This window comes from Macrotis lagotis, chromosome 3 (genome assembly GCF_037893015.1).
Source record: "Macrotis lagotis isolate mMagLag1 chromosome 3, bilby.v1.9.chrom.fasta, whole genome shotgun sequence".
NCBI classification, from domain to species: domain Eukaryota; kingdom Metazoa; phylum Chordata; class Mammalia; order Peramelemorphia; family Peramelidae; genus Macrotis; species Macrotis lagotis.
The window spans coordinates 215,610,411-215,627,318 of NC_133660.1; the positions used below are offsets into that span (position 1 = coordinate 215,610,411).

At 38.1% G+C, this 16,908-nt stretch overlaps 1 protein-coding gene across 3 annotated transcripts in view; it reads left to right on the forward strand.

The window, feature by feature from the left end:
• The window catches only part of SORCS2 (sortilin related VPS10 domain containing receptor 2), a 1,216,578-nt gene that overhangs the window by 431,419 nt on the left and 768,251 nt on the right, over positions 1-16,908 (forward strand). For all 3 annotated transcript variants that reach the window (XM_074229834.1, XM_074229835.1, XM_074229836.1), the window contains exon 2: positions 3,287-3,354. In XM_074229834.1, coding sequence (XP_074085935.1) covers positions 3,287-3,354 — 68 coding nt within the window. The remainder of the gene's footprint in view (positions 1-3,286; positions 3,355-16,908) is intronic.

The following is a 16,908-nucleotide window of genomic DNA, read 5'->3' on the forward strand; positions in this document are numbered from 1 at the left end:
ATGATCCATTGAAGTGTTCCCTTTACCATAAACTTTTTTTGGTTTTGTTTTGCAAGACAGTGGGGTTAAGTAACTTGCCCAAGGTCCCATAGCTAGGTAATTATTAAGTATTTGAGACCAAATTTGAACTCAGGTCCTCCTGAGTCAGGGCCAGTGTTCTAGCTATTATGCCACCTAACTGCTCCTATTATAAATTTCTTACTCAAACTTTATGGATCATACATTTGGAAAAAAAGAAATAATTGTGCAAATTCAAATGATTCATTTGATTCTCATTAAAATATTCAATTATTCCTAAATCACCTCTGAAATCTCTGAAGTATAGTTTTATCTGATAATAATAATAGCTAACACTTATACATAGCAATGACTATGTCCCAGTCACTGTTCTAAGTACTGTAATTATTATTTTGTTTGATCCTCACAATCACCCTAGGAGGTTGGTACTGTTGTTATCATAATTTTACAGATGAGAAAACTAAGGCAAATAAAAGTCTAGTGACATGTTCAAGGCCATATGTCAGTAAATATGTGCATTAGGATTTGAACTCTTGTCTTCCTGATACAGACCTGGCACTCCATCCACAGAATCATCTACTTGGAGGCAACAGAAGGCAGTAGAAAGAATACTGTTCTGAAAGCCAAGGGACATAGGTTCAAATGCTTACTCTCCTACTTCATATCTGAGTGACATTGAGTTATACTGAAGTTCATTTTATTACTATTTTCTTATAAAGTGTTTCTCAGTGTTTTTGTTTACTTCTAACCAGTATAGAAGTGCTGTATCTTTAGCCATAAAGGGAACAGTCATCAGTCTCTGAAATAAGTAATAGAACTTTTGAGGTTTTGATGAGTTCTGCTCTAGGTCATTGGCTTGGAAACTTGTGGAAGTAGTGGAGAGGAATGGGGTGAGCCAGTGTTGCTAAAAATTTCCCTCTAGAATGATTGGATGAGGGTGTCTTGTTGAACCAGTTATTAGGGTTCTTGGGATTTTGATGAGTGTATCGTATCAACTAGTGAGAAGACTTGAATTTTAAATGATTGTGATCTTAGGTCAATTTATTTTCTTTTCTGAGCCTCTTAGAAGTAAAGGAAGTTGCACCTTAATGTTTATTCCTATCTAATTCTAAAGTGTTATGATTCAGAATATAAGTGCCCCTTATACAACTTTTTTCTTCATTTCCTTGGAAATCTCATGCCAGACTCAATCCCAGTTGTCCATTCTGGCAGTATGCAGTAGGTTGTTGGAAAAAAGGATGGTCCCAGTTGAATGATAGATCCACGCTGCTGGAGATGGCTGATGTGGTGACCCCAAATTAACCAAGCTAACAGCTGTGCAGGGACTTGGAGGCTGTTCCAATTTTACCTCTCTGGGGTTCCCATGGCAACTGTAGTGTTAAGAACGAACATGGGCTGGCGGAGAGTGGAATGGAATTTGATGAACGCTAAAATGCAGTGGCTAGTGAAATAATTTTGGATGAATCCCCTTCCTCACTGGACCAGTGTCTGTAACTTGATGGATGTCTGCTTCCTATATTTTTTGTGCTAACTTAAATTTTTTAAAGTAATTTGAAATGGATAGGTTTCCATCCAGTTTAAACCCATTCCATTTTCTTCATTGGTACATAATGAAAACGTCTTTGTTAAGTGGGGCTCAATTTATGTGTTAAATACATTTTTTTATTTAGTTTTTGAACCGTGCATGATTTATAGACCCCCCTCCCCATATGCTTTGGAAAGCAGCCACCATTTCAAGAAAAGTAATGAGATGGCATATTTCAGGGCCGTCTTTCTGGAATTGGAGGGGGAAACCAAAGCACCATGCTCTGGCTGGAGCCCAAAGCCTTTGTGGAACACGTTGGTTAAGATAAATTCCATTCAAGAGAAGACAAGCTGGCTCCACTCTATGTCAAAGCTGAGACTAACTCAGCTGTTCCTTTGGTGACAGTGCTATTTTTTATTTTGATGCTAAGCTTGAAGCATTGAGTTCATCAGCAGCTGTCTTTGGTGAGTTACATTATTAAGAGGGAAAAAAAAAGTCGATTTTGGAATCCAGACAGCCTAATCTTGGATGCAAATATATATATATTATATATATATATATATATATATATATATATATATATATATATACATACAGATACCATCATGGATCTATTTTTGAGTGTTGTCTTGGATATTGTGATGCTAAGAAAGATATGAGATGTATCATCATAGATGTGGCCTTTCCATGTTTTTCTATGGCCAGCAAAACTCATCATTCTAGAAGGTGGCCAGTCTTCTGCTGCTAATCCTTGATTAGTTAATCAATGAACCTTTCCAAATTATCCACTATGTGATAGGCACTGTGCTAGTCAATGGGGATCCAGTAAGAAAAATGAAATAGTCCTTGGTTTTTAAGCTTCCATTTCAATCAAAGGAGACAGCATGGACACATACAAACATGGGATATATGTATACATGGAATAAATTCATGTTATGTGCATAAGGGAAGGTCCAAAATGACTTTGATTAGACATTAATGCTTGAGCTGAGTCTTGAAGAAAGTGAGAAGGCATTACATTCTAGACATAGTGGATGCATAATGTATTAATTGATCTAGTCCATGGAAATTTTATGACCTCTTACATTTGATTCCTTTCTCCCTAGACTATTTTTCAGCTACATATACCTTCTTGCCCCTCTCTCCACTCCGAACACTTCATCCCCCAACTCTGTGTTCTTTCTCTGCTTTCCCACAGATCTGGAATGTTCTTCCTCCTCACTATTACCTCTTAGCACCCTTGTCTTCCTTCAAGGCTCAGTTCAAATTCCATATTCTGAAGGACATTTTATGCCCCTTGCAACATTCCCCTCTGTGTCTTTTCTTGTGAGATTTCCTCTTTACACTATAAATATCTTATCTATATATTTAAATGCTTGTGTCCACCATTAGAATGTAAGCTCCTTGAGAGCAGGGATCATATTTTTGTTTTTCTTCATCTCCTCAGTGCTGAGTACTAAGTGTACATAGTAAGATATTAATAGATGTTTGTTGACTAATGAACAGCACTATAAAAACTTGTTTTCAGTGGCATTAACCTCTGAGAACCCAGAGCATCTTCGTATTCCCCAAAGAGGCATTGAAGATTATTTGAGTGCAGCACCTCCAAGACTATCTAGAAGAAAAAGCAAAAGCCTATCCATAGTGTTTGATATGAAATATGCATCATCAGATTAAGAAATGGTATTTCTTTTTGAGGTTGGAAGTGACAACTAATATCTTTTGTTTCTTTACCCTCTCTAGGTAATTTTGATTCTGACCAAGTATTACCATGCTGACATGGGAAAGGTGCTGGAGAGTTCTCTGTGGAGGTAAGGGCTGTCAAAGCCACCATCTTCTCCTTTTTTTAAAAAAAAAAAAAAAAAACCTCTACAAAACGATAATTGGATCCTCACCTTGACTCCCTTAGCCAGCCTCATCAGAAGCTAAAGTGCAGACTGCATGCCAGTTGTTGGTCAGCTTTCTTGGGTCATAATCATTTCTTTCTTTTGGGCTAGTATTGGGGAGAGTAGATACTGAAAGGAGATGAAGTATTTATGCAGTAGAAATAAGCAGCATCAGAGAAAAGAGAACCTTTTAGAAGTCATTTTAGTAGAAGCAGAGAGTTGTTTTATAAAATCAGGTCGGTGAACAATTTTCCATCACTTATAATCTTGACTTCACATATACTGATCAGAATCTACCAAATTCACCTATTATCTTCATTGCTTAGGAGTAGGTTCCGCCCCCTGCACTGATCAAGAGCATCTTTCTGTACTTGAGAACTGAATTCAGTCCAGCCTTGTGAGACTTATTTATCCCTTTAAAAAGATGATTTGTAAATTATTTTCTATTAGCTCTTTAGTTCTGTCTCCAGAACATACCTGAGGATGTCATGGAGAGTGAAATAAATGTTTTCATGACACTTGGTGATAGGCATCTATCTGTATATGAATCTGTTCTCTTATTTCATAATTAGCTGCATCAGGGCTAGTAAACCTGGCTGGTGAGGGACAATTAGACAAATTTGTTTATAATAAATATCTACTACTGACTAGTTACCATGTTAGGTGTGAGGGAATAAGTACAAACCCTGTTTAGAAAACGTTTGCACTGTAATGAAGAAAAATTGATATATATTTAAGTATATATTGCATTTATATATATTTATTATATACTATATTTATAAATATATACATATATTTAAGCATATGTTATATTTAGATATTTAAGTATATATTATGCTGAGTAATTACAAAAAAGAAATATCCATTTCTAAATGGAAGGTAGTTTGGGAGGGAGATTTGGAAGATGTTGAGTGGATTAGGAATGTGTTTACAAAGAAAATGGGGTTTGAACTGCATCTTGAAGAAAGAAAGAAAGATTCTAGAAGGTAAAACTGGGGAAGGAGTGCATCCCAGGCATGGGTTTAGGCCATTACAAAGATATGGAGATGGACCATGGAGTGTCACATGTAAGGAAGAGATAGAAGTTCAGTTGGTTGGAAGAAAAATTATGGAAGTGGGTACAGTGATCAGTGAGGCTGAAAATATAGGTTGGAAAGAAGTTTTGAAGAGATTTAAAAGCTAATAAGGTTTATAGTTTAATCATAGATATTGGAGTTGATGGAGTTAGACAGGGTGACATGACTAGATCTGTATTGAAGGAAAATAAGACTCTCTTTGGTGGCAGTGTATAAAATAGACTGGAATGTCAAGAAACTCAAAGCAGGTATATAATCCTAAATCTTTTATAATCTAGGCAAGAGATTATGAGAGCCTGAACTAAGGCAGTATTTATGTAAGTATAGACAATGGGATCTATTGGATGCAAGACAATAGAAATGGCAAAATTTGCCATCTGATTGAATGTATAGGAAAAGGATGACGAGGAGTCAAGGATGAAATCAAGCTTATGAAAGTGAGGGACTGGAAAGGGTGGTATCTCTGACAAGCATAGCAAAATTTGCAAAATGAGTTTGGGGGATGATAATATTTAGTTTTTGAGAGTTGAATTTGTTTCTTTCAAAACTTATAGGAGGCACTTGGTCATATGAAACTGAAAGAGATACTAGAAATGTGTGTGAATGGATGTATGTAAAATAATCTGTGACTAGTTTGTATAGAGATGAGAATTAAATGCAGAGAAAGGAAAGGATTGAGTTGGAGCCCTACCCAGGCCAGTAAGCCTTTCCAAGAAAAAATTTAGTCCTCCAGTGATAGAATGGCATCCCTGATTCTAAGGGAGCCAGCTTTAGAATGCAAAGTCCTTGTCTGGGAAGAAGCTAGGCTAATAGGTTGTGGAAAGGCTTAACGATTCTTTAACCATTTCTAGGAAAACAAGGCAGATATTAGAGCATCCTGGTAAGGAGAGGTGGGTATAGTCAGGATGAGGAACATCTACTTTAAGTATATATTATGTATATACCTATAGGAAAATCTTTTGTGGCAAGTCCCCCAATGGTTTTGGAATCCTGGGACTATGGATGCCTTTATTTCAGAACATATCTCATTGGGAAATCATTTGAACAAACCACCAATTGCAAGGCTTCTTTGAAGCTCCCCTTCATTCTTCAAATGAATAATCATTCGTTCTTACAGAATAAGATAGTAAATTAATGTGATTCTTCACATGTCCTTTAAACTTCAGATTGCCACAGGTTTCAGTGTTGGTTATTTCACAAAGCAAATAATTTAACATATGAGTAAGAGGACTCCACTCCAAATCTAGTCACCTCAGGTTTAATCAAGTCAAAATTAGCACTGCACAAGGAGTGGTTTGAGATTAAAACAAATTAGCTAAAATTAGTCATATCTGAAAATCAAATAGATCTTATCATGCTTTACCTGAAGGCAGGGCCTTTTCCCTAGGAGCTAGTCAGATAGGGAGATGCTGCTGCTGAGACTAGAGCAATTCTAAGTAAGTGAATATCATCTCAGAGTTTTCATTGTCTTAGTTTAATTCCTCTCTTCACAAAAAGTGACAGATTAGATCTGCCATTGTGCTTCCTAGGACAATGTGAAATAATTTTCTAAGGTTTTGCCTAAACATGAAGAAATTCCTCAGTGTTGCTGGACCTTGTATACCCTTCAACATAGAATCTGTCCCTAATTCCAAAGATGCCTCTGGATTCTTAGGCTGACATTTTAGATCTTGAGTTGGTACCCATTGACCCAATTTAACAAAAGAGAGACTAATCCCTATTTTTTGTGGAAATGAATGTCTTCAGTGATTCCTTAGGCTTGATTTCCATGTTGCAATCATTCATCAAACAGAAAATTCATAGAAGGAAATTAATTGTTATAACACATATTAGAAACCTTCATTAGGAATACCCAGGAATCTTACTTTCCTTTCCCTTCACTCCAACAATCATATTTTATTGTCACTCAGGACAAAGTGATTGAGAATTATTGTTCATAATTATTTTGTTCTTGTGATAAATCATGTAGTAAAGTCTGGGGTCCTTTTAAGGCAGGAACCAAGGAGTAGGAGTGTGGCATGGGTGATCCAAAGATGGACAAAGTGGTCTGAGTGCAGGGTCAGTGGGGAAGACTAGCTGGGGGCAGAGGTTCTATGCTTTCTTAGTTACAAAATATAATAACATGGAGAGCAGAGGTCTGTCTGTAGCCTAGGAACATACAGTTAGAAACCAGGACTCAAAGGGACCTAAAGGAGAAGGTGGAATTGACTACCAAAGTGAAGGTCAGCAAAACCCAAATACCAAATACATCAAGGAAGAGGATCCATACCTGGGAGAAGAGTGGGATGCTCTGAGAGCTGAGAACCCTGTAACTTTTTAAGCCAGGGACTACTGATAATCTTCCATGTTCTTCTCAATGAGCTACACCCATGGGAACTACATCCTTTAGTGTTCTTACAATGGGAAACAGCTGTGTCCATATGGTGGCACAAGGAAGTGGGTAGCGGTGGTGGTAAAACAAAGAAACAAGCAAAATCCTCACCACAATAAACCCTTCTGGTGCCATTTCAGGGTAAGATGCCACAGGTATCGAGTTTGTGATATTGCAGCTCCTTGCATTTCATATTTATTATGAACTATTTTATAGTTCATTGTGTGTTGTGATCATATTAAAGGAATCTGAGGATTCTTCTTCTTGGAACTGAGCTCAGAATTTCTGGAATGAGTTGGAGGAAATAGTTTGCAGTTCCAATGGGAAACTTTCACCTCTCCTGAAATATCACAGGAAATCTCAGTGGTTGCTTTTGCAATGCAACAACAGTACAATGCAGTCAACCAAATGCTTATTTTGCATATAAGCCACTGCAATAAATACTAGGGGAGATAAAACTTGAAATAAGATGAAATTCTTGTTTTGAGGGAGTTTACTTTCTGGTAGGAGAACAAGACACCAACATAATGGCTATAAGATTCAGTATTATTGGGGATGGAGGATTCAGTATCCCACTGGGCAGCTTGGGGATGGCTTCTGGAAGAAGTACCTTTGAGTTTAGTTTTAAAGGTTTTTGAACATATTTTCTGTTTACTTTTTATGTTCATGTTGTGTCCCATCAATAGATTCTTTGAGAAATTTCTCTTCCTCCCTCCTCTCTTCCTTTCTTCGCTCCCTTCCTTTCTTTCTTCCATATAACAAATTTGTAATAAATACTTATTGAAAGTATGAGTGACTGCCAAGGACTTTGAGAGTCAGATAATAGAGTTTGATTTTATAGACTGGAGATGGAATCTTTGACATCTGGGGGGCATAGGATCAGATTGAGTTCTTGTAGTTGTATCAGTTCATTGTCTCTTCTGGGTGCTTATCACACACAGAGACAAAACAGCACAGCTCTGTGAGCATCATGACAGACAGCATTTAACAGGATTTAGGCACGTGTCTGGTCCATTAAGATATGTTCAAGCACTCACTGCAAGAGGGTCCTGTTCATGCAACTCAAGTAGGTCAACCTCCAATCCCGCCATTGTAGGTTAACAACTACAACACGGATGAGTGGCAAGTGTTAGAGGGATTATTAAAAATGTATTAAGCCTTCCTGGAATTCTATCAGCAAACTCAACAAATACATTTTTAATACCAGGTATGACATTTGCATAACAAATCTACCCTTGCAAAACTTGCCTGAATTTCTTTTTAATTGGTTCCTGTTTAATGGTCCAACTGTCCTGTTCTACCAGATCTGATTCTTATTCTCTGTCACATCCTTGATGTCTCCTCCTTGTGTGTATGTCACTTTGAAGTTGTTGGAAGAGACTCAAGGTGCAGAACGGAACAAAAAAAAATCACACACACTATGATGTTAGAAGATCTAGCATCATTTATTTAAGGCATATGGAGCCACCTCTGAACCCTACCCACTTTCATTGCCCTCTCTGCTTTCCTTCCATAGGGAGATTGAAAATTCAAAGTCTGTATTTTCTGAATGGGAAAGGCCCAGAAGTAAGGGCCTAGGTGGACCAAGAAACACTTAGAGAACCTTCTTAAGGCAGGAAAAGTTCTGCCTGAAGAGAGAATTAGAAGTATAAATTAATGTTGACCTTCACTTGGGTAAATTGTGCTCTCCGTCTGTACTAGCCATTTGAAGGTCACTAGGGACTCATCTTATGGACTAAGATTTTGCACATCTGTCAGTTAAAGAGAATATTGAAATGGAAATTCTGATGCCCCAGAAGTTTCTGTGGTTGTGTGACATGACCCAGAGGAGGAAGGCTTCCCAAATCCAGGAATGCATTCTAATGAGAAAGAAACACCCTTTCTTTATTGATAGTCATATTTTTCACCAGGTGGATCTTTTTCTCTGGCAAGAATGTGGGGCCTCTTGGAGGTTAATGGACGATGCAGGTTCCTGTTTTTCTTCAGAATGAACCAATGGAAAATTATTGCCTTTTCCATAGGATCAACTCTTGGGATTTAGAAAAGAAAACACTTCTCTTCAGTGTGAATAAACTGTGGAGGCTGTACAGCCCTTAATTTGAAGGCCATTAACACTCCAGGCTTAGTTCTAGCACAACACCAGGTGGGAGTGTTCTCTGAACACATAGAATAAAAATAATCTATGTGAAAAGGATATAGCAGAAGCATTGCAGAATATGAGAGGAAGAAAACGGGTGAGACCTTAGAAACCCTCATTTATTATGGGACCCTACCTGTTTCCAAGAGGTTCTGGACTGAAAAGACTAATTTAATTGTATAAACATAAAGAAAACTGTTAAAAACTGGCTGATGTGAGAGTCAGCCTCCCCACCATCCCTGACTCTCACATTAGCCTCATAGTTATGCTTAATGCCTTAATACTATAAACAATTTTGAAGAAATAAATATGAGTATGTATCTACATCCAATCTATAATGTCTATATCAATATGCATACATATATACTCATACTCTCATGATTGGTGGTCGGTTGGTTCATTGTTGGCCTTTGTTCTTGAAGAGGAACAAAATGACAACACTATGTGAGAAACAAGTTTCATTGTGTCTGACTGTGGTTGACCAGACCAGTAGAAGTTTGGGGTTATTACCCCACAGGTCAGGCAAACAGTCAATGTGATCATTTGGTGGAGATTCTCTTAATTTGCCCTTTCTGCATTTCTTTTGAGCTATTTCAATTTTTCTCTGCTTATAGAGAAGGTCTGATGAGGTCATGCCATGCTGGGCAGTCGTGAACTGGTATCTTCCATATTGCCTTGATTCCAAAATTCTTAGGAGAGGTCTTAAGAGTGTCCTTGTATCATCTTTTTTTTTACCCCACTGTGAGTGCTTTCCTTATGTGAATTCTCCATAAAATAATTTTTTTGACAAGCATCTGGTAGGCATTTGAACAACATGATCAGCCCAAGGTAGTTGTGCTCTCTGTAGTTGAGTGTGAATGCTTGGCAGTTTAGCTCAAGTCAAGTCCTCAGTATCTGGTATCTTATCCTGCCAGGTGATCTTCCTAAGATTTTAGGTGACGTAGGAAGACATAGGATATAAGGGAAGACATGAGAAGATATGGGAAGATAGTTATTTGAGTTCTTTGTCTATTTTCCCCTCATTAAAATTATTATTTCATTATTTAGGAAGTTTTTATTGTTATTATTGTTGTAATTCCCCCTGGACTGGGAACAAGAAGAACCAGCTAACTGGTTGCATGGTGATTACTACTGATCATCTATATTTACTGAAAAAATTGCATTGGATCTATGTTTGATTACAATAGGGATAAAGGTAATAATAATAATAATAATAATAATAATAATAATAATGTGTCCATTTCAAAGAAGACCACAACATCAGGGAGGTGAGGCCATGCCAAGCATATAATTTATATTTGAGTGAGGGGTTGCTATACTAATTTACCATCCTCACCTTCACCTTTGGAGCCATCTGGGTCCAGTGGCCAGAAAGGAATTGGGATAACTGGAGATGTCCCTGGATGTGAGAATCAGGGTTAAGTGACTTGACCAAGGTCACCCAGCTAGTAAGAGTCAAGTCTGAGGCTGGATTCAAACTCTTGTCCTGACTCCAAGACCAGTGCTCCATCCACTGTCACCTAGCTGCCTTAGTGACAAAGGTAGTGTAGTCTGAACAAAAAACACTCTCCTACTTACCTGAAACAAAATCTGATTGAATTGTCTAGGAAGAAAAGTTGGAATAGCTCCGGTTAGCATATGTTTATTAAGAACTCTTCTGATATCTTCCATCAGTCTAATTCCTTTATTTGATAGCCCTGGAAATTCCTAGAATTTTTAATGCAGAGCTCATAGTATACAATTATTTTGCATACAGAATTTTAGTGACTTTAGAGAGGCTGCATAGTATGGTGCATTGAGAGCTAAATGCAGTGTTTTGAATTCAAATTGCCCCTCTGACTCAGACTGACTATATGTAACCCCAGAAAAGTTTCTTAACCTCTCTAAGACTACAGCTTGGAAAGATTGGTAGATGTTGTTTCATTCTGGTATTCCAATGCCAATAAAAGTTCAATCTCCTCCTTTCCTCTTGTCCAAAACTCACTGCTAGATATGCTAGATTGGTATCCAGTTAACTTCTTCAAGAAGGGGCTTTCTGAGAGGTTGTTTACATAACAAGGGATGCTTTGGGGAGGGGTTCTGGAAGGCTTGACCTCAAGGAGCAGACAGAAAAAAACAGATAAATGAGAAGGATAAATGAAATGAAATGTCAAAATAAGAAATTCAGAGTGAATGGGTTCACTGATGGAAGAAATGGCATAAGAGATTAAAATCAATTCAACATATGTTGAATGACACTTATTTTTGTGCCAGAAAGAAAGTCCAAGGAGTTCCTGGGAGATTGAAAATATTGGACAGTCATGGTGGGAGCAAATATGAGATGATAAGGAAGGAACTCCCTTCTTTTGGATGGACATCTGGGGCATGCCAGCCTCTTGAAGCTGAGAGAACCAGAGTTTCATGCAAGCAATCGTAGATTAAGGCTTAGTAAATTGGGATAGGCAGCAGACACAAAAGAATTCATACATCAGGGCTGTTTTGGGCTCTGTTGTTTTTTAATCTCCAAGTATAGTCATGGGATGATTCCCTTGCATCAAGGTACAAGCAAAAATACTGCTTGACTAGAATCCTTGAATTGTATTTAAATCTCAGTTCTGCCCCTTCTTGGATGAGCTTGGTCAAATAGTTTGCTCTCCCTGGACCTCAGATTCATCCTTTGCAAAATGTGGTGGTTGGTGTGGATGGTTGTTAATGCTCCTCATAGCTCTCATTCTATACTTTTATCTTTGCATTTGAAATTCATTTCATTGCTATTTGAAAAAACTGTTGTGAAGCTCCTTATTTAGATACTGAGAATTTAAATTTGAGAAAATGACAAGTACTCTTGATCTTAAGGTGCTTATGGTCTTCTGGGGGCAGACAGTAAGCTAGAGATGTGGGATCAGGGTCAAAGAAATGTGGTGGTATATTTGTTCCTGTAAAGAATATTTGTTCTTATTTTACCTTTGAGTATAATTTTAGGAAAAGTGCCTGTTTATTCTCCAAGGCAATGTTACCACTAATAACCCTATTTTTTTTTATAACCAGAGACCAAGACTTAGTGATGTTTCATAGAGAGACATCCTGGAGTAATAGAAAGACTCTTGTATCAGCAGAAGGAAGAAGGAGAGGGCTGGGGTCCCCGTTGACCAAGGGAAGGGCTGTCCGAGGGAAGAGGGACATGACAAAGAGGCAAAAGGTTGAGAGGAAGCCAATTGCATGGGACACAGCTGTTTGCCTTCACAACAACATCAGGCAAAAGGTACTGCCCAACCTGGGTAGAACAAGAGGCACATTGACACTCCCCTTAATCATGGAGACATATTGAGAAGCAGATGCTGGGACGCAGGTGCTGTGGCTGGCTAGATACCAAGGGGCAGCTGTCCCTAATTAATCCCCAGTTTTTGCCATTAGGAAGAGGGTCATTTAATGTGGCAGCAGAACCCCCTGATGCTGGTGATCATTAGACTGGTCCACTTAGAGTTGGAGGAGGCAGATATCTTGCAAGGACTCTATAGATTAAGGTTTAGTAAACTGGGATAGACGGCAGACATAGGAGAATTCATACATTGGGGGTGTTCTTGGCGCTGTAGTTTTTTTTTTGTCTCCAAGTATAGACATGGGATGGTTTCCTTGCATCAGGGTACAAATCTCTAAGGCTTATCTTGTGCATTAATATGTGTTGAGAAAACAAATGGGAAGCAATTTTTTTTCTTCTTATCTTTCTATGAAGCAACAGATTGTCTGGTATACTAATGGTTAGTTCCCCACCCCATCCAGTACACAAAAATATTCTCCTTCAGGTGTGAAAGCTGGAGGTGAGCTCAGGTGAGTGCTTTGATTAGGACAGGCAGTGAGAGCAAATTTGATCTTACAGCTGTCACCAATTACCACTTTACTCCATTCTGATCTGTGCTGTGCCGGCTTATTAGAGAGATGAAGCCACCACACTAATCTCTGAAAACACAGCAAATAGACTCCACAGTGCCTGTATTGGTGAAGGACATCCTAGGCAGCTGTCCAGCCTCACAGTTCCTCCCAGGCTTCCTGATCCTTTCAGGTCATATACCTCATATACCACCAGAAGCTCTGATTCTCTACTTCTCATAGTCAGGATATGATCTTCTCCCTGCTTTCATTCCCTCCCCTCCCATTCCCTAGCAATTTGTCACCTTTCAAGTACTCTTCATGATAGCGCCCCCCAATTAATTAGGAAACTCACCTAGGTAAAAAAAAAAAAACAACCAACTACCTGACCAAGCACAGACTGCAGCTGGTTAATGAATCTGAAGAAAACTAGATAGGGATTTCCCTGCTTTCACACAGAAAGGTGTGAGACAAGGAAGCTAATGGTGATCCATAGACTAGATGTCAGAAGAAGGGTGCAAATGCTCATTTTGTAATATTGGGTAAGTTAATTCCCACCTTCTTCCCAAATTCTTCAACTGTAAATGGAAACAATATTACCAAAATTAGAAGCTTGTTCTAAGATTCTTTCTAGTGGCTGATATTCTATATTAGACCTTAGCTTAAAAGGATCAAGTTTTCCCTCTGCATTCAGGGCTATCTCCAGTCATCCTAATGCATATCTGCCCATTGAACTCAGTGGACTCCAGAGGAGAAAGTGAAGTTGGTGACTTTACCCAACCCTACCTAACTTAAATTCAATTCACTTGCAAGTTATGACTTCTCCTTCCTGATGTCGGTCCTCTTGGAGAACAAAGAACAAACAACAATGTCCTCACTCACCTCTGCTATTCTGTGATCTATCACCTTCCCAAAGCTGGAACCTGTAAGATTAAAAAAAAATGTAGCAGATCCACAGTATAGTTTTGTTTAGCAAACACTTCATTAGATCATGCAGTAAATTTAGTTTTGCTGCTTTTTATGAAAGATGCTTAAAGACACCAAAGTTGTCTTCAGGAAGGTACCTGAATTTTGGATAAAATTTTCCATTTTAGTTAAAAAAGAGAAATCTTCATTCCTACATCAAAAAGCCCAATCCCAACAGACAGGCCTGAATTCAGTTTGAACTATTGACCACCTCATTCAGACCAAGTCACTACTTGTGTCTAACACAGACAAAAGAACAAAAGGACAAGAGAGCAAATCAAAGAAAGCAGATGGGGGACTGCCTTTGGGAAGCTTGTTTTCCCTCCAAGAATAATGGCTTTGTGGGAAAACTGGAAGCAACCAAGGCTTTGGTGAGACATAAACACTGGCTTCATTCAGTAAACATTGTGCTACCCTTTCTCCCGCCTGGGCCCTTGGTGCTTAACACAGAAGCCTTGTGGAGCAGAATGCTTTTTTACCCATGGTCAAAAGGATGGGAATTCTTTCTAATAGGGACCAAATGACCCTCAAGGTCATTTCTGGTTTGAAATCCATGAGACTTTATTAGCCTTAATGTACTTCATTATAACATCAATAAAATATGTACCACAGAAGGGCAATATACAACCCCAGCCCCATATCAGAGGATGCTTCAGGTAACTTAGGGAATGGTGTGAACAAAGACTCAAGGGTGGGAAAGCAAAAGAAAAATAATAGACATATTAATGTAATGACAAGGATTCTGGTTTGGTAGAGCATAGTCTATAGGAGGGGAAATAATATATACTTTGTTTTGGCTTATAGACTTTTGAATGTCAGGCTGAATAATTTCTACTTTATTTGGTAGGTTATAACTTTCATCAGAAGGATATTAAAAGAATAATATAGGTAGTTGATTTAAAGTTATAGTTCTTTATCAATCATTTTACTTGTTTCTGATGCTTTGTGATCCCATTTGGGATTTTCTTGGCAGAGATACTGGAGTAGTTTGCCATTTCCTTTTCTGATTTATTTTATAAGAAACTGAGGAAAGCAGAGTTAAGTGACTGGCCCAGGATTACCTAGCTAGTAAGTATCTGAGCCCAGATTTGAATTTAAGAATATGGGTCTTTCTGACTCCAGGCCTATTATTCTCCCCACTACCAACTCCTTCATGATTTAAAGGAGGGGTTCATAACCTGACTTCCAAAGGTCCATGAATAGATTTCAGGGGATCTTCAAATTTTAATGGGAAAAATACACTTTTATTTTCACTAACTTCTAGCCAAAATGTAGTGTTTCTCTCAATCACATTTAAAAACAAAACAAAGCCTTATTTTGAGAGAAAGTCTATAGGTTTCCTCAGCAACCTATGCCAAAAAGGTTCCTGACAAAAAGAGAATTGAGAATCCCTTGGTTAGAAGGAATGTAGATAAAAGGGAGATAAGAAGCTCCTTCAATAATTCAAGAGAGGTATGGGAAAGTGACCTCATTGAAGGTGATACTTTCGGGAATGGAAAGAGAAATATGCTGAAGAATGAGATAGGAGAAACATGGCAGAGGTGGGGTCAATAACTCTTGGTGAACTCTTAGATATGGAACGGGATAAAGGAGACTAGGAACCATAGGACAGTCACCATCTGGATGTCTGCGAGGATCTATGATTTTATTTATTTATCCATGAGTTAATATTCTCTCCTGTGAAAAGTCAGTTTCTTTTCCTTTCTTAGATTAATTGCCAATAGTCATTTAGTTATATAACCTTGGGCATTCCTCCTCTTAATATGGCATGAAATGCAGTCCCTAGTGGTTCACTGAGCTTATCTCAATTCAATTCATTTCAATGAGTATTTATTGACCATCTGTTCTGTGGCCAGCACTAAGAAAGATCACCATAATACATGTCATTGGTTTCCATATCTGCCTCTTAGAAATAAAATCACACAATATCAGCATTGGGAGGGACCTTAGGGTCTTCTATTTAATCTAAGCTGTTACCAGCACAAGAATTCCATCTGTGACATCCTGAAAAAGTAAATGTCTGGATTGTTCTTGAAGACTTGTTTTGAGGGGAAAACCTGGTACTCATTCCACTTTTTTGTTGACTGTGTCTGCTAGGAAATTTTTCCTCTTGATTGTGCATAAAACTGTCTCTGTAACTTTTATCTTTTGCTCTTGGTTCTGCCTTCTGTGACCCCAGAAAAGTTTCATTCCTCTTCAGGGCAGCCTGGAGGCATGGTAGATGTAATCATTTTCCTGAGTTCAAATCTGGCCTCAGACACTTACTAGTTATGTGACCTTGGTCAAATCACTTAACCTTGTTTTCCTCAGTTTCTCCTTTTATAAAATGAACTGGGGAAGGAAATGGAAAGCCACTCCAGTATCTCTGCCAAGAAAATGCCATATGAGGTCATGTAGAGTTAGACATGACTGAAAAGACCCAACAACAATTCCACTTCTGCAATAATAGTCCTTTAAATTTCTTGGAGAGAGCCACCACTTAGTCATGGGCTAAATAAACATCACCTGGTTCTTCAATCAAATTTTCCTAAATGTTCTCAATTCTCTTTATAACCTTGGATGCCCAGCTCTGTAGGCAGTTCAGCTTAGAATGAGCTTTCTAAAATGCAATATTGAAATGTACAATATTAATATGCCAGATTGTCTGATAGGGAGAGAATGTAGTAATACTTGGGATTTTAATTCAAGGCATATGAAATCAATTAGATCTCTCAAAAGGAGACTAGTTTCTGAAATTCTAGTAAGTCAAGGCAAGACATAAAGTATTCATTAAATGCCTACTATAAGCCAGGCACTCTGAATATGAATAGAAACCAAAAAAAAAGAAAGAAAGAAGGGAAGAAAGAAAGAGAAAAGAGGGAGAGAGAAAGAATGAATGAAAAAAAAGAAAGATAAAAGAAAGAAAAGACAGACAGTATCTACCTTCAAGGCATTTATGTTCGAATGGGAAAAACAAAAGACAACAGAACGGTGGTGGGGGTTGGAAAATAATCTTATAAGGGCATGATGGTAAAGTATAAAAGAATCAGAAGCAGAGCTAAGAGAACAAAGAAGGATAACTGACCTGGGGCCATTTCAAATAT